This window comes from Perissodus microlepis, chromosome 12, assembly GCF_051167445.1.
Source record: "Perissodus microlepis isolate ML-2025 ecotype Zambia chromosome 12, ASM5116744v1, whole genome shotgun sequence".
Lineage (NCBI taxonomy): Eukaryota > Metazoa > Chordata > Actinopteri > Cichliformes > Cichlidae > Perissodus > Perissodus microlepis.
In genome coordinates this window covers 18551791-18578850 of record NC_140472.1, presented here as the reverse complement: position 1 = coordinate 18578850, position 27060 = coordinate 18551791, and the positions used below count along the sequence as shown (strand labels likewise).

The 27060-nt window shown below is 40.6% G+C and overlaps 3 protein-coding genes across 14 annotated transcripts; 2 read left to right on the top strand and 1 right to left on the bottom strand.

Moving 5' to 3' along the window:
• The first annotated feature begins 208 nt into the window (after nt 1-208).
• Nucleotides 209-15698, top strand: git2a (G protein-coupled receptor kinase interacting ArfGAP 2a). 8 transcript variants are annotated; one of them, XM_084946021.1, is made up of 22 exons: nt 209-397; nt 515-596; nt 3286-3419; nt 3777-3889; nt 4047-4152; nt 4282-4368; nt 4483-4613; nt 4704-4798; nt 6067-6112; nt 6522-6573; nt 6661-6733; nt 6862-6959; nt 7093-7204; nt 7307-7446; nt 7539-7688; nt 10274-10522; nt 11397-11486; nt 12788-12870; nt 12990-13184; nt 13474-13605; nt 14126-14189; nt 14334-15698. In XM_084946021.1, the coding sequence occupies exons 2-22, from the start codon at nt 545-547 to the stop codon at nt 14544-14546; spliced, it is 2415 nt and encodes an 804-aa protein (XP_084802147.1). In that variant the 5' UTR covers nt 209-397; nt 515-544; the 3' UTR covers nt 14547-15698. The 8 variants fall into 8 exon arrangements, with proteins under 8 accessions (XP_084802147.1, XP_084802141.1, XP_084802140.1 ...); XM_084946015.1 differs by lacking the exon at nt 13474-13605 and having other exon boundaries at nt 211-397; nt 12993-13184; XM_084946014.1 differs by lacking the exon at nt 13474-13605 and having other exon boundaries at nt 211-397.
• A 36-nt stretch (nt 15699-15734) lies between these two features.
• tchp (trichoplein, keratin filament binding) lies at nt 15735-22110 on the bottom strand. Of its 4 annotated transcripts, none has more exons than XM_084946025.1 (13): nt 22026-22110; nt 20672-20866; nt 19145-19355; nt 19000-19056; nt 18581-18649; nt 18077-18250; nt 17867-17979; nt 17703-17769; nt 17439-17611; nt 17266-17347; nt 16982-17167; nt 16423-16566; nt 15735-16333 (listed from the first exon to the last, which is right to left on the bottom strand). In XM_084946025.1, exons 2-13 carry the CDS (start codon nt 20860-20862, stop codon nt 16301-16303), a joined length of 1500 nt encoding a protein of 499 aa, XP_084802151.1. In that variant the 5' UTR covers nt 20863-20866; nt 22026-22110; the 3' UTR covers nt 15735-16300. The 4 variants fall into 4 exon arrangements, with proteins under 4 accessions (XP_084802151.1, XP_084802149.1, XP_084802148.1 ...); XM_084946023.1 differs by lacking the exon at nt 22026-22110 and adding an exon at nt 21231-21385; XM_084946022.1 differs by lacking the exon at nt 22026-22110 and adding an exon at nt 21048-21216.
• On the top strand, nt 21946-27060 carry gltpa (glycolipid transfer protein a). Of its 2 annotated transcripts, XM_084946027.1 has the most exons (6): nt 21946-22101; nt 22395-22522; nt 24643-24701; nt 24773-24906; nt 25446-25596; nt 25699-27060. In XM_084946027.1, exons 2-6 carry the CDS (start codon nt 22420-22422, stop codon nt 25879-25881), a joined length of 630 nt encoding a protein of 209 aa, XP_084802153.1. In that variant the 5' UTR covers nt 21946-22101; nt 22395-22419; the 3' UTR covers nt 25882-27060. The 2 variants fall into 2 exon arrangements, with proteins under 2 accessions (XP_084802153.1, XP_084802154.1); XM_084946028.1 differs by lacking the exon at nt 21946-22101 and having other exon boundaries at nt 22158-22522.

The window sequence follows — 27060 nt, the reverse complement described above, 5'->3', positions numbered from 1 at the left end:
GGTTGTGTACCGACAAAAACGAGCTCCACAAGTATTGTGTTATATTCATATTTCATGTTTACCCGTAGCTATAAAATTAGAGAATCGGAACAAATTTCAAGCAGGACTTATTCGTATTATTTTGAGAGGTTTATTTCCTGAGAGTCAAAACTATGGGCACAGTAAACCACATTCATAGGTCACAGTCACAACTGCCTCTGGGGTCGCGCTAGCGCTAAATGCTGCTGTCTAGAGGCAGAGGAGTAAACTACCAAGTGTGCACAGGCTAGTTAGCTAATCAGGTGGCTGCTCAGTCAGCTCACTTGCAGACGAGCGGCGTTGTAGCGGGAGGAAATGTTATCATGGTCATAACTCCAACGCTAGCCAAAACGAAAAGGCTCGCAACGGTTAAAAGGAAGTAAGTACGATAGTTAGTTGTTGGATTGTTTTTAATTTGCTGGGTTTAGCTAACGCGGAAGGCATCTTAACAGAGTAATCAATGGTTAGCATAACGGACACAATTTCCTCTACTCAGTTTTAAAAGGCGTTTCTTCCCGAGTTGAGGATGTCTAAACGCCTGCGAAACACTGAGGTCTGCGCAGATTGCTGTATCCCAGGTAAGTAAAACTCACACCATCTATGCAGTGTTTGTCTGTTAGCTGACATTTGGTGCTTAAGAAACACCCCAAATCCAAATAAATCCGATTAGCAGCGCTGGCGACACGTTGGTTTCTCTTTACAGCAATTTAGGGTATCCAGTTTACCTAGTTAGTATTCATGTCTAACGCCATAGCTCCCTTCATGAAAGGAGTTTTTAGGGTGCCGCTTGGTTTAATAACCAACCAAAACCCTATTATAATTATATGATATGTCCCTTTTATATGCCCGTTATAAAATTAACTTTCAACTGCTGGGATTAACTGTTTCTCATGAGTAAAGTGCAATAAAAAAAGGGGGCATGAAAGTGGTCTTCTGGCACGATGTAACTCAGTTGAACTAAAGTCGTTGCATCCTTAACCCAAATCTGCAGTCCGTGTCATCTGTAACCAGTCACTTGTAATGTAATAGAGTAAAAAAATAGTGCTATAACCACTTATATGGCATCAGGGTACACCAGCACTCTCTAACAGAGCTTTGTTTTTCGGGACCAATGGCACCAAGCTCTGAGAGCTGAGCATACAATTGTTGTATTGTGTCTGAGGCTGTACTTACAGAAGTTCCACTTGTATAGAAATGACGTGATGCTGTTCAGCAGGCACAGGAAGCAAAACAGGATGCTGAGTGAATTGACCGCATACTCAATGCAGTAGAGATTTTATTTTTTTTCTTCTTGTGGCGACATAATGCACTGTATATTAAACAAAGTCTAATAATAGAAAATACATTGGTTTGTTTTGCATCATTCAGCGGAACGCAAATATTAAGAAGCTCGTCTGTCATCATGTCACTCATGTCATTAGTTAACCCTGAGCTCTCCTCAGCAGCTGCCCTGGATTGCCCCACTTTATCGCTGCTACCAGTTGTTGGGTGTGAATATTTTTAGCGTTTCAAGATGTGGTATTAAATTTAGCAGCACGTGCTGAGGAGAGCACTGAGACTCGGGAGGTCCTGAGGGACAGTTGTTAGAAGGAGATTCTGAAAACTCGGGGACCAGGAGCCACAATCTGTCCAGCGACCTCTTGCATCTGTTGCTCCTGCACTGCAGCTGCTGTTGGGATTTTTACAGCGCCTGTCCCGTCACTCTATCTGCTTAAAACTCAGTGGGCTTTAGTGTTGTATCATTTTACAGTGTTTCTAGTCTTGATGTTTGCTGTCAAGAAGAGTCTGTGCACAGATGGAAGACAACTCTGTGACTTTTGCACTGCATGAACCATGCAAAATAGGCCAAGGTTAAGTAAACACATTTATTTTGGTCACAGAGTCATAGTACACTTTTAATTCATAGGGCAAAAAACACCACGCATTAGGTTAATATTGCAGCTCAGTTCTAAGATTATTAGTCCTTCAGGTATTTTCTTTATAGTGCTTTAAAAGAGGAAGCTGCTCTGTTATGAGACGCCTAGTCTTCACTTCCTTTTTACACAACCCATAGCTTCACCTAAATCTGCAGTCAGAAAGGCGATACATGACTATGAATGTGACCTTTTTCACAGCCTGTTTTGAGTTTGGCTTTTTCTTTTCTTTCTGTCTTGGATTGTGTTTTTCTTCATTAGATCTTAAAGCATCCACTCAGCATCTTGTGATATTATTATGTTTAATTATATGACATATAATACATTGTGATCTAGTGTCCAGAAATTTAATGAAAACTCCAACACCAACATTTTGTTAATCCCATGTGTTGAAAGCCAATGAAGATTTATTTTTTTAAATAAAATATATGAAATAACTATTTTCTAAAGCCTCAGCTATTTCTTCCAGCAGGACACTAGTTTTCAGCGAATGCCACTTGAGCAGGATTAAACAGCATATTTTTCAGGGACCTTTCTCAGCTATAGATAACTATGTTTGTTTTCTCAGAGCGGGTCTGGGGACAGCTTTGTGCTAAGGGGTCCTCAAAATAATATGCTTTAACTCATAAAATCATGCCACAGCAATCAAAAACTAAATACCTTATACATATGGGGACTATTTATGCTATCAAAACAATCAGATTCTGTCGATTATTTCATTCTGTGGGATCTTTGGCCCAACTGAAACTCTTATGTTGTCTCGAAACTCCGATATTATCTCTTTCTGTCATGAAATCACAAGTCTTTTTAGGGTGCTAGGAACCTAAAAGATAGTTGTCTTAAGCCCAATTCAGCTAAATCTGTCAGAATTATGAGAGATCCATGTAAAACAGTTACTTCTGTGCCTCTAAAAATTTGAGAGCTCATTTTTGTAGGTGCGTAATGGTGTGTGAAGTGATATCAGTGTGGCTTGGCTATAATTTTCAAGAGTCCTATGGCACAGAAGAATAAACTGTATTAAACTTTGGGTAAATTAGCAGTACTTGTGAGTAAGAACTATCAAATGATGTTTTTTCCTTGGACAAAAAAGCAAAATATCATAATTATTACCAAGTAAGCACCTGCCTGTAGTAGTCATCTTACAACAGCGGTAACAGGAGACTCTTTGTGTCCAGCTTGTTGTCGAAAGAGAAGCACTGAGTTGATTTGAATGATGATAAAAAGAGAAAGAAAGATTAATTTCCTCGGCTTGATCAAAGTAAAACCAGTGAACTGCTCGATCTCCAAGATTATACTCTAAGTGCACAATTTATCTATCATAATTGTGACCTGGTTGTTTTCTGTTCTCGCTCAGAACCTCGCTGGGCCTCGGTGAACAGAGGCGTGTTGATCTGTGACGAGTGCTGCAGTGTACATCGGAGCCTGGGCAGACACAGCTCCCAAGTGCGCCACCTGACGCACACGCCATGGCCCCCTACGCAGCTGCAGGTAAATAATCCTCAACAGAAATATTTTGATCATTCAGCTGTTGCATGCATATTTATTCAATTGGCTGTGAACTTGTCTTACTTGTAGTTTCTGTGCTTAGATGCTGAACTAAAGCCATTAGAGCATGTTATACTTGGGTTTGGGTTAGTATTACTTCAGTTTTAAATTCAGTAGAGCTGTATGACATCAAGTGCAGCAGATCCCCTGAGGTGTATTGATTTTTGTCCAAATATAGCAAGTGCAGCACAGGAAGGGGATTTATTTATTTATTTATTTATTTATTTTCCCCTCACCATTCGAAGGTCTAAATCAATATGACAAATTATACACGATGCTTTCCTTTTTAATCTAACCTAGATGGTTCAGACATTATACAACAACGGTGCGAATTCAATTTGGGAGCACTCCCTTCTGGACCCTGCGTCTGTGACGAGTGGAAAACGCAAGGCCAACCCTCAGGACAAACTCCAGTGAGTCATAAATGTTTGGAAATGGAGTACTTTTTTGTTTTTTAATAAAAAAATGACAATGGACTCTCTTGCTGCTTTCTCATTCATAGTCTCTCAATGTCTTTTGTGTGTGTGTGTGTGTGTGTGTGTGTGTGTGTGTTTCATGGCATCCCAAAAGTCCAAACAAATCAGAGTTTATAAGAGCCAAATATCAAATGCTGGCGTTTGTCCATCGCATGCCTTGCCGAGAGGATGACAGCTCAACAGCCAAGGATTTAAGCAAGGTGAGGAGAAATGATTGGGTACAGTGATCCACCGGGGAAAGAAAGGAAGCACGTTTTTGAACAGAGCTCTATTGTTGTGCTTTTTAAAGTCACAGTTAAAATTGTTTGTTTCTTTTTTTTTTTCCCCAGCAACTTCACTCAAGCGTACGCACTGGTAATCTGGAGACTTGTTTGAGGTTGCTGACACTCGGAGCTCAAGCAAATTTCTTTCATCCTGTAAGACCTTCTGTATTTAAAAGTATCATTTCCGTGTTTTTGCATATGTTTTTTTTTCTGTCAAATTCTGGCTCATGTTCTGGCTTTTGTTATGTTGATCATTGTCTTGGGCAGGAAAAGGGAAGCACTCCTTTGCATGTAGCTGCAAAGGCTGGGCAAGTATCTCAGGTTGAACTGTTGACCGTTTATGGGGCAGATCCTGGTGCTCCAGACAGCAGAGGCAAAACTCCCATTGACTGTGCAAGGCAAGCCTACGTGTTTATTATTTAAAAAAAATCTTTATATATAAGACAAAATATTAAGCTTAATTTGACTTTTTAAATATGTTTTTGTAGAGAAGCTGGCCACAACGACCTGGCAGACAGGCTGGTGGAAATTCAGTATGAACTAACCGATCGACTGGCGTTTTACTTGTGTGGACGAAAACCAGGTAAGCGGTGATGTGTCATTTAAAATAAAATTTAAAAAAAAAAGCTGAAAAAGCAGCATTTGCTGCTGCTGGGTGAACAGTAATGTGCAAGAACTCTTGATGTTTTTGTAAAAATAAAATAGTATTTTTGCACCAACAAAGTGATTCTAAGAACTTCTGGCTGAAAGCTTGGCATATCTGAGCATGCTGTGCAGTGTGGACTTAATGATTTTGAGAAAACTGGACTAGTGGAGGGCAAAAGAAGAAGTGGGAGACCTAAAAACAGCAGACGAACAGTATCTAAAAGTCATATCCTCAAGAAATGTGAAACAATCCAGCACAGACCTGACACAGGACCTGAGAGATCCATCCTGCCCTTCAGTTGATCCATCTACTGTTCACTGAACTGGGAGAAAAGGCCGAGGCAAAATTACACAAGAATAGGACTGAACATCAGTGAGAACAGTTATAGTGTCAATCAAATGTGAACGTTTTGGTTCAAAGCATCTTTGATATATACAGAGGAGGTCAGGAGAGAGGTACAAAAGTGAGTGTCTAGAGCTTGAAACAAGGTGGAGGCTCTGTCGTGGTTTGGGGCTCTATTTTAGTTAGTTAGGCATCAAAATTGATGGACTCATGAAAGCAAAACATTAATATCAGATGCAGTGCCATCTGGAAAACATCCTATTGGCATCAGCTTCATTTTTCATTATGACAATGATCCCAAACACATTGCAATGCAGTAAAAGCAGACCTGGATTGAAAAACACACAATGGGATGCTAAGTCTTGGACTGGCCTCCCCAGAGCCCCGACATCAGCATTATTGAAGGAGTGTGTGATCATCCTGTTAGAGAACAGAACAAAAGGCAGCCAACATCCAAAGAAGAGCTTTGAGTGTCCTTCAACGACCCTCGAGAACTATTCCTGAAGACTACTTCAAGAAATGACAAGAAAGCTGCCTAAGAGGCTGTGTTAAAGAATAAAGGTGGTGATAGGTCCTTTATTCTTTAACTTTCAAGCTCAATAGAATTCTGTTTTTGCATTAATACTATATAATAGCTGCACCTATTTCTTCTTTTACTTTGAAAGTATAAAAATATAAGGGGTGGCTTGAGACTTTTGCACAGTGCTGTAGGTGTTTTAGTGATGTGGCTCTACAGCTGATCAAATTTGCTTATGAGATAAATACAGATTTTAAATGGTGATTAACAGAAAGTGAATACATTTCCTGTAATTGCCCTGAAGGATTTTGGCACTTATCCAGAACTTTCGCGTTGTTCCTTTCAGATCATAAAAGCGGCCAGCACTTCATCGTTCCACAAATGGCCGACAGGTAAGAAAGCAGAAGCTGTACGTCAGTATGATGCATGTCTACCAATTAACATGCGCCTGAGTGAATGAGTTTAAGTTGAACTGAGCCAGCAGAGTGAATGCAGTGAGGCATTTAGTGATGGTTGTTTTAGTTGTGAGTCTTGTTCTGACATGAAGTTAAGCTTGCTGCAGTCTTTTAAACAGACTGAGGGAAGTAGTTTTCATTATTAGCTCTAATTTCAAAGCAGAAAAAGAGCAGAAAAATACTTTTGCACGGCAAATGACACATGCGATCTGTTTTAACTGCTTTCATTTATTGGGATCAGGAACATGTAAGTATTACTGAAAATAAACTGCATTATAGTAGCAATAGACCTACAGACCTATGAATTTATTCACAAATGTTCACAAACACAATTTTCTGTTTGCAGCAGTGCAGATTTATCGGAACTTGCAAAGGCAGCGAAAAAGAAACTGCAGTCTGTAAGTGTTTTCACTGTGTTTCACTTTAAATATTCTCCCCTGAAGTTTGCTCAGGTGTGATTTTTCTTTCTTTTCTATTTAATGTAGCTCAGTAATCATTTATTTGAGGAGCTGGCCATGGACGTGTATGATGAAGTGGACAGGCGAGAGACTGATGCAGGTAGAGTTTTACCCCTTGTCAGAGGACTCAAATGCATCTATAGTGGTATTCACACGCACTCTTCAACACCTCCACTAGCATTGCAGCTGTACTCGCGCCTTAAACAGCACTCTGCTCATTCTCTGCAGTGTGGTTGGCAACACAGAATCACAGCACGCTGGTCACAGAGACAACTGTGGTTCCTTTCCTTCCTGTGAATCCGGAGTATTCATCGACACGAAACCAGGCAAGTCAGCTGTGCAGAACACCCCTGCAAACGTGGTTGTGTTGGTTTTCTCTCTGTTGTTACCTTAAAGGTTGTGAATTGTTTGTGTAATTTCTTTGTGTTTTTTTTTTCTTTCTTTCTGTGTGTTATTTAGGGGCGACAAAAGCTTGCAAGATTTAATGCACATGAATTTGCAACTTTGGTCATTGACATATTAAGTGAAGCAAAGCGCAGACAGCAAGGGAATCCGATAGTCAGTCCCAAAGGTCGGTGTCTTCTTGTTACTTTCTTCAAAAATCCCCCCGACACCCGAGTCTCATGAAGATACAGAGTAACAAAACAAGTTGTTTTTTTCTTGTTTGTCCTAGACAACGTTGAACTTATGAAGAACGTGGCCGTCAGACACTGTAGTGATAGCCAGGACAATGACCAGCCTGACTATGATAGTGTGGCATCTGATGAGGATACAGATCAAGAACTCCCATCAAGCAAAGGAGACAGGACCAAGGTACCCAGACAGTATTTTCACAAACTAAAACCCTGAATGAAATCTCTTTTGCATCATTCACCTCTTTGTTTTGTTTGGCATGTCTTTAACAGAGCCTGGACTCGGACCTCTCAGACGGACCCATCACTATGCAAGAATACCTGGAGGTGAAAACCGCCCTCTCTGCCTCTGAAGTAAAGATCCAGCAACTCATGAAAGCAAACAACAGTCTGAGCGATGAGCTGAGGCTCATGCAGAAAAAGGTACCCACCGCGCTCCACCCGTAAGATCACTAACATCGAGGGCCGGACTAGAAGGGGCGGGGGCACAGCGGTCAGCAGAGCACTTCTCCTGCACAGTGCGAACGCTCTCTGGTGTGGAGGCCCAGCCTGTGTTTAGTAATCACGGCCGAACCACCTGAATAGGAATGCTCTGTGGTACGATAAGGCTGCTGTGACACCCTGCTGGTCCACCCTCTGTTATGGCCAGCATGTTCAATTTTCAGAGTCTGAATGTAAACCAGAGATTTCTGTTTTGTTTTTTTGTCCTTTTTGTGTGTGTGTGTTTTGGTTTAACACCAAAGTCACTTTTCCCACCTAATTTATAAATTAAAGTTAAAGCCGGTCTAATGTTACTAACAAGCATGTTTGAAGAAAAAGCATGATATAATTGATGATGGTGTTTTGTTTTTTTTTTGTTTTTTTTGTTTTTAATCCCTTTGATAATACACAGTGACTAACTGAAATTGTATGTGTGTGCCTTGCTTTGTCATATATACTGTGTTTACTGCAATGAATGTTTTTGGATGATTTCCAGCTGTTTGGGGGAACATACTTTAGCACATGTGGATTTTTTGTTTGGCTATTTTTCACAGAACACCTCACCTTATACTGTTAAACTCAACTGATGATTTAATGGGAGACATTTGAGATTTATACAGTTTTAGCTTGCTAAAACTAAACCAAATTGGAAGTTATTAAGTTACTATTTACTTATTTGGTAAAGTAAACCTGGTATAAAGTTTACCCAGGGTAAAGTAACAGTGATGTTACAATGTTGTCGTTTTACTTTTAGAGCTGATGAAGAGCATCTAGAGCATTCACGTAGCTGCACTCAGTCTGCTGTTGTTTCTCCCCCTGCAGTAAACTGTAGCACACAGCATCATTTAGATAAAGATGTAGTGGAGAAAACGTACAGCACTGTGGCTTTTCTTGGCTTACTGTGGTTGTACCTTGTAGTTTCAAAAGTACAAATGTTTCTTATTTTGTTAGCTTTTTATATTTAAATATCAGTTCGTGATCACATAAGCACAATCTTTAGCTTTATCGCTATTAATCTTCATCACAGTTTTAAAGTAGTTGTAGTATTTAAGGCCAGTGTATTCTTGATCAAATCTTGATGTTTAGAGCATCCCTGAATCCCTTTATAATTCCTGAGTCAGTCTGTTAGTGCTGTAAACCTGGAAGAAGAACCGTGGAAAGCTTTGGATTTCTGCATTGGTTAAGCTATAAAATGTGGTCCGATAATGATATCAGTCACAGGTATAGACCAACACAATGACTCTCCACAAATGCAACAAAAATACACAAACTGTTGTATTTTTCGTTGACACCGAGTTAGCACTTACTTCAGGTTTGGGGGGAATAAGTGAACTCTTTAATGTTATTGAACTTCCTTTACCAACCATAGTTTCTAGCAGGTGTTTCCTGTAGCTTCTTATGAGATTTGCACAACATTGAGGAATTTTGGACAGTTTCTTCAAAAGTTCATCATGATTTCTGGAAGATCTTGAACAGCCTGCATTGGGCTGTGCTACAACATCTTACCTGGGTTAAGTCGGATTCTCACGTGATCTTTGAAAAAGATGGGGAAACAGGATAAAGGTTTCTGAGACAACTTCACCCAAGGTGCAAGAAGAAGAGCAAACATCTGAAGTGGTTGAAGCATTTTCAAAAACCTGAAAAACCTTGTCCTCTTTTTCAATTAGTCTGTCTCCATTGCCTTGTTACGTCATTCAACCTCAGCCTCCAGACTCTCAGGCAGCAAAGCATTCCCAAACCATGATGCTCTCTTCACCATACCTCAAAGCTGGTGTTGGTGTGTAGTATATTTTTTTTTGTTTTTTGTTTTGTTTTTAATTGGTTTCGTCAGATTGTGTTGGTCTATAATTGTAACTTGGGTGAAGATCAGACCATGTTTATTAGTTTTTAATGCAGCAATCATGATTATTCCAAAGCGTTCACAAACCTTTCCTTGCAGCTGAATCTTTGACTTGAACTGCACCTGTGTTTCTTACCTGTACAATGATCTTTTGCTTGCTTATCACTTGCTTTGCACTGATAGGCAAAAAGAATCCACCCAAACCAAAATTCATGTTATTCCTTTGATGCTGTTTCAGACGAGACCTTGAATTTGAATAGATACTTAACTACTGGATACTGTCGTCAAGTAAACAGAATCTAAAGCTGTTTGAATATGAATGGCAATGATTAGTAATGATTAGTGAAGGGTACTCAGCAAGACACTTTTCTATAGGAGGGGTGTTGTGATGAAAATCTATCAGAGCTTTGAGCGAGCATTCTCTCCATAGCTATGGACTTTTTTTTTTTCTTTTTTTTTGTAATTCATTCATAGTTGTGAAAACAGCTTCAGGTTTTGTATATTGGTGACGTGCCAGAAAAGAACATGTTTCAAACTCTGTATCTGGAAAGATTGGTGGTTTCTGCCAAATTATAACCTTGGCAGTAGGAGCGGCAACAATCTATCAAAATTTAAATAGTGCTATCTAGAGAAACAGTGGCATTAAAGATAAGCGCCCCTCTTAGTGTATTACTGACATCTCTTCCAGCTGCAATCTCTGCAAAGCGAGAACACCTCTCTCAGGCGGCAGGTCACTACCAATATCTATCAGATCCCCAGCGGTACAGACTACCCTGACCCCTCCAGTCCCTCTGCCCTGAAACGCCGGCAGTCCGCACGGGCCAGTCGGCCCATGTCTATGTATGAGACCGGTTCAGGCCTGAAGCCCTATCTCCCTAAAGGGGAAACTCCCTACTCAGAGGAGGGAATCCCCACCCTTCAATCCTTCCCAACTCATGTAAGTAAGACCTGTTCCCTGCTCTCCTTTGCCATTTCCACTCAGTGACTGTCCCTCATGTCTTCATCCTGTCTGCAGACATTTTCCCCTGCCTGTGTTTGTGTCTCTCCTTACTCATTTTCCACTATGCACGTTTTATTTTGTTTTGTTTTGGGTTTTTTTTTTTTTTAATTTTGGCTTCTTCAAAGACTGACTCATTAAAAACCACAATGCGATGCAATGTTAGATAGAGCCAGAGCAATCGCAATATGTGTCCAGTTTAATAACACACACACATCTGCAAACATCTGTTGTTAATGGGAGTGCTGCCTTTTTTATTTTTTTGCTAGACAAGACTTAGTTGTACACGCAGAAACATGCTGTCATGGTTTATGTTGGTTTGTACTGTGTTTTTTATGTTGATAAAGTATTAAACTGCCATACAAATACTCTGTGTTTTTGTAATGCACGATACATTTACACACTCACTTTAACTTTCCATCTGCTCTGTTTGGTTTTAATCCAAGCCTGTGACTTATAGTTTCTGATATTTTTTTCCCTTTATCAGCTCGTTTCCAGGCTATTTGGTGATATGTTTTTTTAGAGCACTGTACACCGAAAGGAAACAGTGGAGCTCAGGGAATAAAAATAGGAAGATTAAGCTCCATTGCATTGTCTTTGTACTATTGATTTATCCTAAGCTAAGAAAGACTTTTATTATTTTGAATTCAGTGCTCACGGTCTTTGCACAGCTTTGCATCGACTCCAGTCCATACACAGTATTTTTTTAATATCCATTCAGCTTTTTTGTAAGTCCGTATAAACAGGTCTTTTCATTTTAAGAAATCTGTGTGTGTGTGTCTGTGTTGCATTATGATTTGAACCCTGTCTTTAGACGGAAAGGGGCGCTTTTGTGACCACCTCTTCATCCCTTCCCTCATTTCCATCCACCTTGTGTTGGTCGAAGGACGACAGTGCTCAAAAGGTTAAGTACATCCTAACTCGGTCTGCGTCTCGCGGGACGCCGCAAATCCCCTCGGAGCCCAATTCTACCCGTTCATCCTCTGTTCTCCTGCTCTTTATCTGCCCTGCATGAGCCATCCTTCCATCGGCTGTCCTCACCGCCAGATACCTGCCTTCATCAGCATCATCCTCATTGTCCTACTAAACAAATGGAATTTGTGGGGTTTTGTAAAGGCAAAACCTCTGCGTCACTGCTGAGCATTGAGCAGAAATCTGTGCTTGTCATGCAGCACTGCTTTTTTTGTGTTCTAGAAACTGGTATATGAGATGATATTAAAGTATTTTAGCAATCTATGTGAAGACAAAGGAAAGAAATTGCACATATATTGTTTTAGTTTGACTTTTTTTCATTTGAAATACTCTAAGAATAAGACAGTTTCCTTCTGCCCTGTTTCTTACAAAATCTTAGCTACTTTGGTTGTCAGAGAAGTAAAAGCAAACAGTGGAAATCTGTGAGTGGTTTGCAGTGTGAAGCGATTGATCATCTGCTAAGAGGACGATTTATGTAAGCATGAGATAATCCCACAATGTGCTGCATTTAGTATTGCATGCACAGAGAGGATTTTGCTCAGACTCTTGAACGCAGACTGTCAGAGTATGAACATGTTGTGTAGTACAGTGAACTTCCTGTTTTTTTTTTTTAGATGTAGCGTTGAGTGTGAATTTGCATAAAGTTAAGTCACGCTATCAGATCACAGCAAACCCTATATGGTATGAAGATAGCGTGCCTATGTTGTGTGGCATGCACCTCTGAGCTCTGACTTCACATATGCAAGTGTGGGCCCTCTGGGGTTTACTTGTCTTTATTTTGGAGGAGAAAATCTTGTGCCGCACTTGTAAAGTAACGTTTTAGGGTTTGTTGCTTTCTGTGTGGCTGTTTTCAAATGTCACATGTAAATCCAGCCTTGCTTTGGCATTTCAAGAGGTTTCATAAGGTATTAGGAAAGGTAACAAATGTCATACTAATGCAAATAAATGATATGATCTCAGCATAATCTGCTCTACTAATGTGAAATCTTTAAACTGTAGATGTGCTTTTGCTTTACAGCTTTACTGGCTTGTTTGATTCAGTCCTCTGCATCACCTTTACTTGTTTATACTCCACTTTGATGTGGCTGTGCAGTTTCATGTTGGCACAGCACACAGATGAGTCTTATGTTTTTGCTTTTTAGATGAAGAAACTGTATTTTCGCCACAGTTGCTGCTGGGTTTTGCCGTGAGTAATACTGGATCTCTCTCATATTGTTCTTTCTTCCCTCCCAGGCTTCAAAATTGGAGAAGCAAAGCAGCATGCCAGAAAGTGACTATGACAACACGTTCAATGACTCGGAGATGGATGACTCGGGGTAAGAAAATCACCCAGAAGTCAGTGAGGCAAAGTGGTCTTCATGTACAGTTCAATAGGAAAAAACAGTTTTTTGCAGGGAGCTTGATTTGTTGTTTGGGTTTTTTTTCACCCACTTAGCAGGTTCTGCAGGAGAGGGAGGCTGAGGAGCAGTGGCTGGCTGGGGGAGGGTAGCTCTATCCCTGAACTTGATGATTTGGAGATGGACTCTGACCCCACGCTTCCCAGCACAGAGGACGTCATCCGCAAGACCGAACAGATCACCAAGAATATCCAGGAGTTGCTGCGAGCTGCTCAGGAGAACAAACATGACAGGTCAGAATGAGATGAAAGCTTTTTGGTTTTTTTTATCAGTTCTGCAACTGATTTATATATATATATATATGTGTGTGTGTGTTTCAAACTTTAGTTTCCTTGCTCTCATTTTAAACCTCAAGTTCCTCCTACATTCATAGCTACTCTGTTATAATTAGTTCCATTTAAGCCCTGTCATTTCCCCCTTTTTTTGTCCTGCTCTTGTCACTCTTCCTCCTCACTCTACTTCCTCTCTGCTCCGCTGTTATCATGTTGTTTTGGTGTCGCTACCAATCACTCCTGCCATCAGACCATGTGAACGTGAAGGTGTGCGTCGGCTCAGGCACAGCCTGGGATGTTTCAGCACTCTGGTACCCTGGGCTGAGAAGGCCCCCTCTCCCCTTCAGCCGCTCAGCCTCCGGTCCCCCGACCCCACCTCCTGGTACTCTGGCTTCTGTCCCTGCCTCCCAGGCACAGTTTTATTTTCCTCTCCCTCAGACACTTTCTTCTTCTGGTCTGCCTCACCTGCTAACAGGCTGTCTCTTTTTCTTTCATATTGTGCTGCATGCTTGAGTATGCCGAGTTTCAAACATCAATTCATTTCATGTTTTATCTTCAAGCACTGACTTTGCTTTAGTTAGGCAAAAAAGGTAAGGTGCATCTGTGCAGTGACGTACAGCTGACAGCATATTTTTTTTTGATCTTGACGTTTTTTACTGTAGAATTAAAGTGCTGTTTACTTACAAGGTTTAAAATGTCTTTTAAATGGCATGTTTTGTAGGTAATCTGGCGATGATGATGGTGCATGGTGTGTTCTGAAAACTAAATTGCACCTCACTTTGTAAAGTAACCTGATTGCAGTGGTGATTAGCTAATTGATCATTCGTATCACTTTTATAACCATCGTATTTGTTACTTTCAGTTTACTTTCTGACTGTGACTTCAATCTTTTCACCTCACAGCTTCATACCCTGCTCAGAAAGAATACATGTGGCTGTAACAGAAATGGCTGCCCTATTTCCTAAGGTAAATAGATTTTTTTCTTGCAAAGAATGGATCTGCTAATTGTTTGTTATTTGACACCTGGATGCACACTGCACCCCCTTTCTGAAGAGGCCTGTGAGCAGACTTTTTCTATGTTTATTAAGATCATTTAATCTTCCTCTGCAGAAGCCGCGTTCAGAGACGGTGAGAGGCTCTCTGCGCTTGTTGACCTCCAGTGCGTGCAGGCTCCAGGGCGAGTGCCGGAAGGCGGTGCCTTCAGAGGGCTGCCCAGGACCGGACATGCAGCTGGTCACCCAGCAGGTCATCCAATGTGCTTATGACATTGCCAAGGCCGCCAAGCAGCTTGTCACCATCACCACAAAGGAAAATACCAACTAACAGCACTTACAGGGCTGCAAAGAAGTCAGCATCTCAGTTTTGTTTTTATATGCATTTATAATTATTTTATTGTTTTTGTTTTTTGTATATGTGGTATATGCATGCCTTGTTTTTTAATTATTTATGAATAAGCATTGACAGTATTTAAAGACAAAGTCTTGGCGTCAAGGGAAAAGTCAGAAACTTAGCCAGCTTTTGTAGAAGCACATTTTCTGATTGGGGGGGGGGGTATGACTTTCCAGCTAACATGCTGGGGAAATAGCTTGTTCTGTCTTTGATAATTAGAGTTACAAAATATCATTAAAGAGTTAATGCCTTGCATTAGGACAAAGAGCACAGTAAATCGATATGATACTGGTCAGTGTTATCAAACCAAAGCCATGCATGGATGCTGAAAAACCATAAATGAGCCATGAAATCGTTATCATTGGATGCTATTACAAACACTCTTGTAGCAAAAGGAGCTTCCTCTAATATATTGCACTGTTTAAGCATCACTACACTGTAAAGTTTTAATATGAAAAAAGGGAAAAAAAAACGAGCGTATGGTTTTCTTAGCTTCCATAAGTTGAAGACTTTACGCACGCTTCAGTTTCAGTGCAATGCTGATAATGTTTGTTACACTGAGGGGAAAAAAAAGTTATTTATATGACCTGCTCCCTGCCCAAGTGTAATCCAGTCTGCAGTGCACTTACTGCAGCTATTTATGTGTGCCCATTTGTCAAGTCAATGAATACAAGAAACACTTGTTCAGGGGCCAAGTTATCATCTTCACCAGCACCGAGATGTTGTTGCATCAAGTTAGGATTATTTGGTGTGTTTCTAATAGGCTACCCATTGCACTGTATACTACAGCCACTCTTGGTGTTAATATTTAGTGCTAGTAACCATACTGTATGTATGTCCATGTGTATTGTGCTCCGTTCTGTTGCTGCTAGTTTTGTGTGTAATGTGCAACATATGGGATCCTGTAATACTGTGCTAGCCAATGTTCATCATCGCCAGGTGTTGCAGATTTCATTTTCCTTCTGAAATCTGTTCTAAGTAACGTCCGTCTCTGTGCTTGCATGGAGTGCAGGGATGCGTGATGCAGCAGAAGGTGCATTTTGGGGAAATAATTATTTTCTAAATAAACTTAATTTATAACTATAACTGGTTGTGGTTTGTGAATACAAAATGCTCAAATGATTTGATTGCAACAGCTTTAATACACACAGAATAGAAAATTTATAGACATTCAAGAGCTCTAAGAGCAGAGACGAATCGATTCGAGTCCAACAAATAGAAATTGAATTTAAATCAATATGGCATGACAGGAGGCACATGTGGCCTACGTTTTTTTTTTTTTTTTTTTTAACGTTTTATCCTTTCAAAGGATAAAGTTTTCTTTTGGCTGTTAAAAAACACTAATGTACAACAAAAGTGAAAGATGTACAAAATTCCACTGCAGGCCTGCTTCCACAGGATGTGTTCAAAGACTGCAATGGGTGAGAGCTTTTATTTTAACTTTAACATTGGACGTTTTTGTCCTGAATTTGGACGGAGAGTTTCTTTGTGCATCTGTCACTTTGAAATCATTTGACAACACCTAATGCTTCATGCTCAGTGTTGACCAACAGCGTAATTACTGTGACAAATGGCCTTTAAGTCTTCATAGGGCTGTTTTAAAAAGCATGAAATATCCTTTAAGGCTAATTCCTAACAGAAAAAATACAACAGCTCATGTTCGGCTTCACTTCAGTCTGGCAGGTCTCTCATGTCCAGGCTGATCGTGGCCTGCTGTGAATCTGAAAGAGACGATTTCAAGCATATTTTAATATTAAAGAGCAATTTTAAGCTTGGAATCATGAATACGGCTGCTTCACTCTTCTTTTACCTTGTCCTGGTATCCTTTCTTGGCGATCCTCTGCATCTCAAGCCTCAGCTCCTCTTCTTGGATTCGAAGGGCTTCCCGTTCTTCCTCTTCCTCCTGTTCTTTCCTACATCGCTCCTCCCACGGCGCCTCTTGTTGCTGCTCCACCTACATAACATGAACACAAACAACTTCACATATGATTTCTTATTTAACCTCCTAAGACCAAACTCTTTCATGGCATGCAATTTTAATTTCTCTTTGATATTTGGGCTGATTGGGACCTGATGAATGTAAAAACAAAGAATTACCAGATATTTTTTTTTTTTACCTGATTTTTGTTTCTAAGAAAAATGAGAGCCACAAATGAGGATATTCGTATAAAATTTCGATCGAACAGTAGCAGTATAATGTCCTCGTAAGTAGATATCAGGCCCTTGTAGAGCAAAATTGAGTATTTTGGTCTTAACCCAAAATGTGAGGTCCACATATGTGGACGCCAGGTCCTAGGAGGTTAATGCGTAGTTGGGGAAAATAGCCTGGGAACCCCCCCCCATAAAAAACAAAATAAAATGTATCCAACCTGAGCATTTATCTCTTGCATCCGTGCTGTCCTTCGGCCCTCTACTTGCTCCTTTTCCCGATGTCTGAATTCCCTCTCCCACTCAAGCTCCTTGATAAGCTCTTCTCGTCTCTTTAGAGATTCCTCCTGAGCCTCACGGTTCTTCTGCATTTTCAGCTCTATCTGCTGCTGTCTCTCCACAAGCACCTTATCAAAAAAGACAGGAAAAACCCAAAACAGGACAACTTTTATTTGAACTCACATCTTTAAGCTTTACTTCAAGTTTTACTCCAAGAGAAATTTACCTCATGCATGAGCCGTTCTCTGGCTTTCCTCTCTTTCTCCCACTGAACTTCTCGTTTCTCCCAAACATGCTGAGCTTCTTCCCTACGAACAAATGGGATGCATTGATTTGTATTCACAGAGCCGCACGTGCGCCTTTCTGGAGAGTTGAGGCTTACTAAATCTTGGCGCTCACCTGTGTAAGACTTCAAACTCAGCTTCCCTCTCACGCTCCAGTTGCAGCTGCTCTTCAATCACACGTTTCATCCAGGCTGCATCAGCGACAGCTCTTTCCCTTCTTGCAGTCTCCAGCCTCCTGTCCTCCCCCTCTCCTTCAAGCAGGGCTGCCAGGATCTTACGGTCGGCCTCCTGGTGTCGTAAAAAGGATTTCAAAGAAAAGGTCTGGGGAAGTTATCTGGATTATCACACAGTCAAATCTGCAGGTAAAAAAATGATTTACCAGTTCTTCCTGCACTTGCTGGGCTCTTCTTCTCAGCTGAGCTCGATACTGACGGATCAAGAAACGCCTAGTGCAACATGAATCCCATATGTAAAGTACCTCAGTAGATTGAAGTATCATACCACTCTTTTTGTTTGGTCATCTGGAGAACAAGCTTCACATACCCGATCTCAAACTTCTTCCTCTGTTCCTCCGCCTTCCTCCTGTCCTCCTCTATCTTCTCCAGCTCCCACTGCTGCAACAGTAGAGCCTCTTGGTCCTTTTTCAGACGAGTGGCCTGTAAGAGAAAAATAAAAAATAATCTTGTTTACAAAAAAAAAAGTCTGCAAAGGTGGTTTTGCACAGAAGAAACTGTTTGCTGATGCTCTGAATACCTCTTCTTCTCTCAGCTTCAGTTCTTCCATCTGCTTGCGTAGCTCCTCCCCTCTCCTACGCTCCTCGTCTTTCCTTTTCTCCTCCGCTTGTTTGATCCTCTCCAGAGCTTCTCTTCTGGTCCTCTCGTACTCGTTTTCAAAGCGTCTCGTCTCCTCCTGGTACGCCACTTCTTTCTGCATGTTTGACATGCTGGGTCACTTACAGTAAGTGTCAAAGCTTTCTTAATTATGCACCACCTTTGAGGGGCTGACCAGAGTAGGTTGCGGCCGTGATACTGTGCTCACAGAGTACACGAGCACTGTTCAATTAAAAATAGATGTGTTACATAAAAACTTGGCCACATAAAAAGATAATGACTTGTGGGTCATATGTGTCAACACTGGCCTGAGAAGGGCTATACTATGAAGTACTGAAGCAACTTCTTCAATACTGGCTATCAAAGTTATTAAAACACTGAAATGAACAGAACTGACTTTGTCTGGTGCCTGGAATGATCCACCTACCTGTTTCTTCTCAGATATCTGCTCCTGCCATTGGCTGACAACGTGATCTTTATGTAATCCTGACTCCAGCTGCAGACAGATTGAAAGAGTGAGTTGTGACAAAGCTGAGACAGAGATACTGATGACCTTGACCCTGGGTGGAAGGGATACCAGAACATTTCTTTTTCTTAAGTCAACACTGGAATCAGGTTAACAGAAAGTCATGGAATATCTGTATCACAGGCCATATAGGTTTCCAGATCAAATGGATGTCTTGACAAAAAGTGTCTGTTTCCTCTACTTGGTGAACTCATAGACGTATGGGGTGGTCACTAGATTCCTGAAGCCGTCAAACACTTCATCAGTGGTAACACCTCGAGGTCTGAGGTATGGGGCTCGGCAACTTGTCACATTTGCATCAATAGTTTAAACTTGCCTACCTTTCTCAGCTCTTGGTTGTTTCTCTTCCAGTGCTCCCTCAGCAGCTCCTGTGCAAGCTAGGTATGACAAAAAAAATGAACGGGGATTGCAAACTTACATGGCACAACACTGTGGTGAATATTTATGGGGCAATATTCCACCAACTTTCTTTCTTTTGTCTTCTCTTGCCGTGCGAAGCTCTTCACTTTTTTGCACCAACTGACTTGCCAACGTGCTCCTGTCGGGCACCATCTCTCGGAGCTCTGCCTCAAGTCGGTTTTGCTCCTCTTGCAGCATTACCCTGAGTCGATTCCTGCGCTGCTCCAAGCTGGCTTTCTTTTCTTCCTTCAGTCTGTCTTTATGGTATGCTGACATACTGAAAACAAAAAGAAGAAAAATGCTTGGGTAAAAAAAATAAAATAAATAAATACTAGCATTTTTGTCAACTGATGACAAAGAGCAACACAATAAATATAATAACATAAGGCTATTTATTTTTTAAACTAATTTATACAGACAAACAAATATGACATATATATATATATATATATGTATATGTATGTGTGTGTGTGTGTGTGTGTGTGTGTGTGTGTGTGTGTGTGTGTGTGTGTGTATATATATATATATGTGTGTGTATATATATATATATATATGCACGGTGGTTAGCACTGTTGCCGCACAGCAAGAAGGTCCTGAGTTCAATTCCAACATCAGGCCGGGGTCTTTCTGTGTGGAGTTTGCATGTTCTCCCCGTGTTTGTGTGGGTTCCCTCCGGGTACTCCGGCTTCCTCCCACCGTCCAAAGACATGCAGCTTGTGGGGATAGGTTAATTGGAAAATCCAAATTGCCATTAGGTGTGAATGTGCGAGTGAATGTGAGCGCGAATGGTTGTCTGTCCCTGTGTGTTGGCCCTGCGACAGACTGGCGACCTGTCCAGGGTGTACCCCGCCTCTCGCCCTATGACAGCTGGGATAGGCTCCAGCGCCCCCCGCGACCCTGAAAAGGAGAAGCGGAAGCGAATGGATGGATGGATATATATATATATATATATATATATTGTTATACAGATTTAAAGGAAGATACACTATGGTATACTCACAATACAACAAACAACTGAACACTACTTCTCTTAGCATACCAGCATATTCTAATAGTCCAAAGAAATTCATGAAAACATTTATTTATTGTAATTCCAGTATTTATGGTATTTCCAGGATGATCCTGGCTTCACCACATTGGATTCCTGTAGGTTTTAGATTTTAAGATTTTTCTGATCACTTTTAAAGTGCCGGGGTCTGGCCGTCAGTCTGCTCCCAGCCTGAGATGAGACCAATCTGGCTGTTGTAAAATCGAGACTTCAACATAAAGGTTAGCCTAGTTTTGCCATAGGCTGCTCGAAGGTAGGGAGTAGTGTCAAGTACTATCACTTTTTTTATAACACAAAACTTATATATGACATGGCGTGATTACTTACAGAGCCATCTCCGAGGGCAATAAAGGAGAAACAGGATGATAATGCTGGAGTACGTTATGGCAATCATGTAAAATTAATGACAAGAAAATGAAAGGAGGCAACAAAAATAAAATCACCAAATATAAAGCAATGTGTAGTTATTTAGTTGGATTGCTTCAATATTTGTGTAACGTTTCGGAGACCGTGTGAGTGAGAGCATCTATGCTGGAGGAAGTTACCTCTGCTGGTAGGATTGACGGGAGCTCCACACCGTCTGTTTCTGGCTGCGGATGCTCTGCTCTCTGAAGTACTGAGCATGCAGCTCCCACTGCTGCCGCCACCGGGCCTCCTGCTCCCGCTGCCGGGCCAGCTGGTCGGCCAGGACCCGAGATCGACTGGGCACACGGGTCGAAAGTGTCGGCAGAGCCATGAACCTGAACAGTTAGCACAAATGAAAGCTTGATAATAAATTTGCTAAAAATAACAGTGCAGACATAGTTTCATTAGGGCATGTAGCCAGTCAGTATGCACGAATGCAGACATCACAAGTCAAAGGTCTCTTGGCCCCATCATATATTCACTAATGCTGCTTTTTAAAGTAATTAGTTACTTAACAAATACTGACGCCGAAGACAGCTCAATATCTCATTGTTATAGGTGCTCTGCCCATAAAAAAAATATAATTCCATGGCCGTAAAGAATAAAGAAAACAATAAGAACAAAAGACTACCAGCTCCAACTACCCGTCTGCACTCGGATATAAGGAGCGTTTAGCTACACCGATAGCAGCCACTTTACCTCTCGGTGCTACCTTGGATTGCCTCCCCTTGGCTTTTAAAAAAAAAAAAAATCGACGTTTTGCTTTCAAACAAGGAAAGCTCAAATTTACTCACTGCAGCTTTCCTTAGTTACCGATACATACACTTCCTAGTTACTCACACGCTACGGGATGAAGTGAAGGTCAAATTTAGTTAGCGGCGGAAAACGCGAAACGCATAATTGGAAGTTTGTTTCCGAATTTTCTTTGTCTTTGTCGTCGTCGATAAGTCATGATTTTATGTGATTATCTCTTCGGTCATTTTGTAACTTTCCTTTAAATTTTCATTAGATATGATTCGACACATCTATCTGATACTACCACTAGTACTATTACTACTACTGATATTAATAATATTAATTAGAACTTACATGAAACTAATAATTAACAATAAGAACGAGCAGACCTACTCTGCAAACTAAACTACATTTAACACAAAATGTTAAAACTAAAAAGGACTAAAATAAAATAATCTACGTAAAATACCAAACTGTGGAGTTCATGTGTGATACTATTTTGTCTGTCTCTTACAGTAAGATATTACATAGTTGTTATATGCTTGCACGAATCCCGGGATAACTATAACTAACTAACAGATAAACAGATAAATTAAGTGGAACCAAAGAGCGATATTCCACCAGACTCCATTAGTTGGCAGCAAAGCGGCACATGCGATTAAACGCAGAGAAAGACCAGTGTCAGCTGATGGAGCACATCAGGTGCTGTTTACTCTGGACTTGTTTCTTCTGTCTGGTACCGTTTATCCGCCCTCTTACCCCGGCAGGTGGCGATGGCCCGGACCTATCACTAACAGGTCGATCACATGAGCTCCTCTGCAGCCAGGAGTTCAGTGTAGGTGACTTCCATGTGTGTGTAAGAGAGAGAAAGAGAGATGTGTGTGTGTGTTTGTGTGTGTAAGGGCGAGAAAGAGAGAAAGAGAGAAAGAGAGATTTATCTGTGTGTGTGTGTGTGTGTGTGTGTGAATAGAGAGAGATCTCTCTCTCTCTCTCTCTTTCTCTCTCTCTCTCTCTCTCTCTCTCTTTCTCTCTCTCTCTCTCTCTCTCTCTCTCTCTCTGTGTTCTCCTCCTCCTATCACTGTGAAGCTGCAGTGGAGGACTGACAGCCTGTTGCTATCATTTCAACAGTTAGGAGTGTATCTGGACTAAAGAGATGGCTCTGCTAATGGAGCACCAGTTCAGACAGCTGCCAGCTGACAGACAGGTGGAAACAAGACCGTTTCTGGAAGCTGTGTCATACCTTCCACCATTCTTTGGTAAGTGAAGTTTCCACAGTGTGACACAGGGGAGACTACATTAATGGGACTGCAAATGAAGTTGCGAATTTTAAAAATAGATGACAGCAGGGAAAATGTATAGTTGTGGTGGTTTATGATTAACCTCTCAAAGGTTTACAGATTAATGCCACGGACCGATCGTGCTTTATACTTCCAGGACTGTTAAACTGGTCCAGTAGGCACAAAATGTGCAGTTTACGTTAAAATTACCACCCATGCAGTGTTTTTCCACTGCTGTGAATCTTCATTTGGAATTTGTCTGATTATTAAACACTGAACTTGTGGTGAAGATAAATCTGTCACAACACTTCCATCTCGTTTAACAAAACGATGTTGCTCTTCCTAATGATAATCTTTTCTGGATCGTGTTTCTCTCCACCAACCTGTCCACAATCCTTTAGCATGCATAATTTACTCCACTGGCCTGGATTTTAAGTTGTGAAAATTGATTAGTACGGTGTTGAGTTCCCCATGCCCATTCACCGGTGCCGCGGTGCGCCAGGGCATCTTTGTGCGGCTTCATTCTCTATTAATATGCCAAAGTCCCTCCATTGAATTTGCCACGTGAAACCCTTGAGATGAACCAAGTCTGATGTCGATATTAGGCTCTTTCCTCCTTGTCACCATTATTCTTCCTGACCCAGAAATTTTTGAGCCAACTTTCCTACAGGCCATTACCATCCCGCACACTCATAGTACATTCACACAGGTGTCTGAAACTCTCTTGCCTAATTAGTGTCCTAATAGACTTCACTCCACTGGCACGTTCACTCTCCTGTTAGTCTTGTTTCAACACACCAGTGTATTTTATTTTTATTTATATCTAAATAGAGACTTGTTATTTAACCTGTAGTAGTAAAAGTTAGTAGTAAAATGTCATCATGGCTTTGTCTCAAATCATTCTGAGTCATTTCAATTAGTAAGTTTTACTTTATGCTTGTTATTAGTAATAAATAATAAATAATTAGTTTCAGAAGTCCAATATTTAGTACAAAAACCTTTTCCCCGTGGAGTGTATGGAAATTAAAGGGATCTGAAACATTAAATGATGCCATTAGTGTTGTGGCGATGCATTACACTGCATTGCACAATAGAAAAGGCTTAGTCATGGGTAGTTTCCACTAACAGCTCAAGAACTAAAGGCTGTCTGTTGTGTTAGCGGGTCAGCCATGAGCCATGGGAGGTCCGCACTCGAGATGTCTTGTTGTTCATTATTACTATTCACTCAGCATCGCCTAATTAACAGATACCAAATGATAACACTGTGATGTGTCTGGTACTCGCTGTCCAACAGCAGATTTTTGTCACCGCAGACATTTTGACCTGTCACTGGTGGGAAAACAAAGGAAAAACACTTTCTTAACGAATGTTCACTAAACAATCCTGCACTTTATTTATTTATAATCATAGTTGTAGAGTCAATGCTCACCTGTCACCCTACAACATACCTGCCGTGCAGCACTGATGCAGGGTGCGGTCAGAGGTTACACAGGCTTAAAACTTTTAACCAGAGGGTGCAAAAAAACCACTGGCACTTTGCACATGCTTTTTCCATCATTTTACTAAAGCTATATCATTATTCACAAGGGGTCGCCACAGCACACAGCTCTATTTATTTGATTTGGTAGTTTTCAGTTCTTTTAAAAAACCAGATGCCTGATGCAACTCCAAAGGGATTTGTGTCTGCTTTCAGAAACAAATCGGGGACGAATGTGTAAACCACTTAGATTTTTAAAGACATTACTGTTCAGCAGTCTACAAGTACGGACAGGTCAAATAGCAAACATGAGATTAAGCTCTTGGGATTCCACTGTAATCACGAAGGACAGCTATAATTAAAAAAATCTAACTTCTAAAGGGGTTGTAAGATTGTTCATAAGTCTCCACAGATGATCCTGTGCATTCAAACTGGAGTTTAAGTCAAGTTTAATACAGATTCAAATTTAGCTTTTGTGTTAATTAGTAGGAGATGTTGATTACCTCCAAAGAGAATGTTCATCATCTCATATGACCTCCGTAGTTTTCGTTCACATGTGTGGGGAAATAAGTTTTGACTTCTTTAATTGCGAGTCACAGCCTGTGTAAATATTCCTCCTCAGACTGCCTCGGCTCTACTATTTTCGCACCGATCAAGGCTGACATATCGGGTAACATCACAGTAAGTATGGCCCTTGACTTCTACATTGCTAATGGATGATACAATGATACAATAACTGTTTTATTTAACAGAAAATCAAGTCCGTTTATGATAGCAACCCCGGACGGTTCAAGACTCTCCAGCAGATTTTGGAGGCAGAGAAGGAAATGCATGGAGGAGAATGGCCCAAAGTTGGAGCAACTTTGGCACTTATGTGGCTAAAAAGGTGTGAGAAACTCTACATTTTAGACCAGGGGTGTCAAACATAAGGCCCAGGGGCCAGAATCAGCCCAGCAAAGACTCCAAGTAGGCCCGGTGGACGATTTTCTAAAACATGAAGGAGGGCATATATTTTAAACTTTTAACTATATTTTAAAATGTAGTTTTAAAAATACTTTCAACTATCAATTTGACATATTTTCCTGCTAATAAAGAATCCCCCACAGCCATTCATACCACGGCAAAAGTTCTGCTAGCACTCTGAGCCCAGAGTGCTAGCAGAACTTTTTCTGTAATTTTACACATTTATCATTATAAAAACTGAGATTTTCTGTTGAAACAACACTTCTTCATCTTTTATTAATATATCTTAGGGACTGACTGTGTAGTTAAAAGTCTTTCACTCTTCTGTCAATGCCACTTAATGTGGCCGTCGATGTAAAATGAGTTTGACATCCCTGTTTTAGACTGTTGTGCTGCACTTGCTTCGTTAAGCTGAGAAAAGTCCTCGTCCGTAATCACTGTGCATGTCTTCTTGTCCAAAAGGGGTCTAAAATTCATCCAAGTTTTCCTTCAGAGCCTGGTGGACGGTGAAAAGGACGAGAACAATCCAAACCTTATCCGAGTCAATGTCACCAAAGCCTATGAAATAGCACTTAAAAGATATCACGGCTGGTTTGTGCAACAACTGTTCAAGGTGCATTCAAAGTAGCTACAAAAATTTTCTTTATACAATAAATGTGTCATAAGCTCATTAGACGTGTAGGCTTGTGAGTAAAATCTGTGCTTGTTCTTATAGGCGGCTCTTTTTGCTGCTCCGTATAAGTCCGATTTCCTGAGAGCCCTCTCCAAGGGTCGGGATGTCAAGGAAGAGGACTGCTTGGAAAAAATCAGAAAATTTCTCATCAACTTCTCTGCAACTGTTGATGCTATATACGACATGTACAATAAGATGAATGCTGATCTAGACTACACAGTGTGAATGCAGGACTTCCCTGCGTTTTCCTCAGTGGGAGTGATGTAATCATTAAGTCGTTTATGTTCAGCAGCTCTGCAGTCCGCATGTTTAAAAGACAGCTCACTGTGACAGAGCATAATAGTCACTTCTGGCTTTGCTGGTGAATCTTTCTCCTCAATCTTATTTGATTCTGGGACGAGAAATCCAAATATAGCTATACAGTAAATATTGTTTTTACATAACAATTGCATTTCTTTACTCTGTGTTTGAACATTCGTGTTGCATTCAGGTTTTAAATTATTGTTGGGTGTTTATATCTATTCTTATGAGTACTCAGTACACAGAAATGTGTTAGAACTATACCAGGAATCAAAGTTAACTTAACCAGAGGACCAAGACGTTAATGTGTGGGATATCTGATGCTGACATATTTAATCAGCCTGTAACAAGTCATCACAAAATATAAGATTAATTATGAATTAGAAAGTTTCTAATCACACGGAGGAAACAATATAAATTGGGAAACGGTTTAATTTTGCCATTATAATGGGACTGTCATAGTGTCATGCTACCTTTAAGCAATATCTCTCTAACACAGGGCTCTATGGTAGTTACACTGAAGTGAATACAGAGAGAGAAGAATCCATATTTTTCAGCTTATCCACCAAACACTGTATTGGATAGCTGTCTGTGATTGGAGTTAAACTTAATCATTACCTGCACTACAACCAGCAATCACTATCATGACTTCCAGTATTTAGGGCTCCTCTCTCTATTCCTGCTCTACGTGAACATTCTCTATTGCACACACCTGTTTGTGCCTTAAGCTGGAGGTGCAGCTCATTTAAGCGACTGTGTCAGCTTTTCTGTGTTTGATTGTTTTTATTGTTTTATACGTCCGTCACTATTAAAGGCAAAGTCTGCCTAACATATACTTAGCTGCTATGCTAAGTTGTGCTGTCTTTCTAAAGCAGTGCTTCATCAGTGTTTCTCATTCTAAAGGCGCTTTTTACCCTTTAAGCATAATTTTAAAAAGGTTTTTCATTGCAGTTTTTGACATCTCTAAAGGAGTAATTTCAAGTAAATGTCAAATGATTGATGAGTGTGGTGTGTCTTCTCGCATTATGTTGCAGTGTGTGTACTGTACAAGAAAACGAATATTGTTCTTTCATATTATGTATTAAAAAATGACAATTTGTGTGA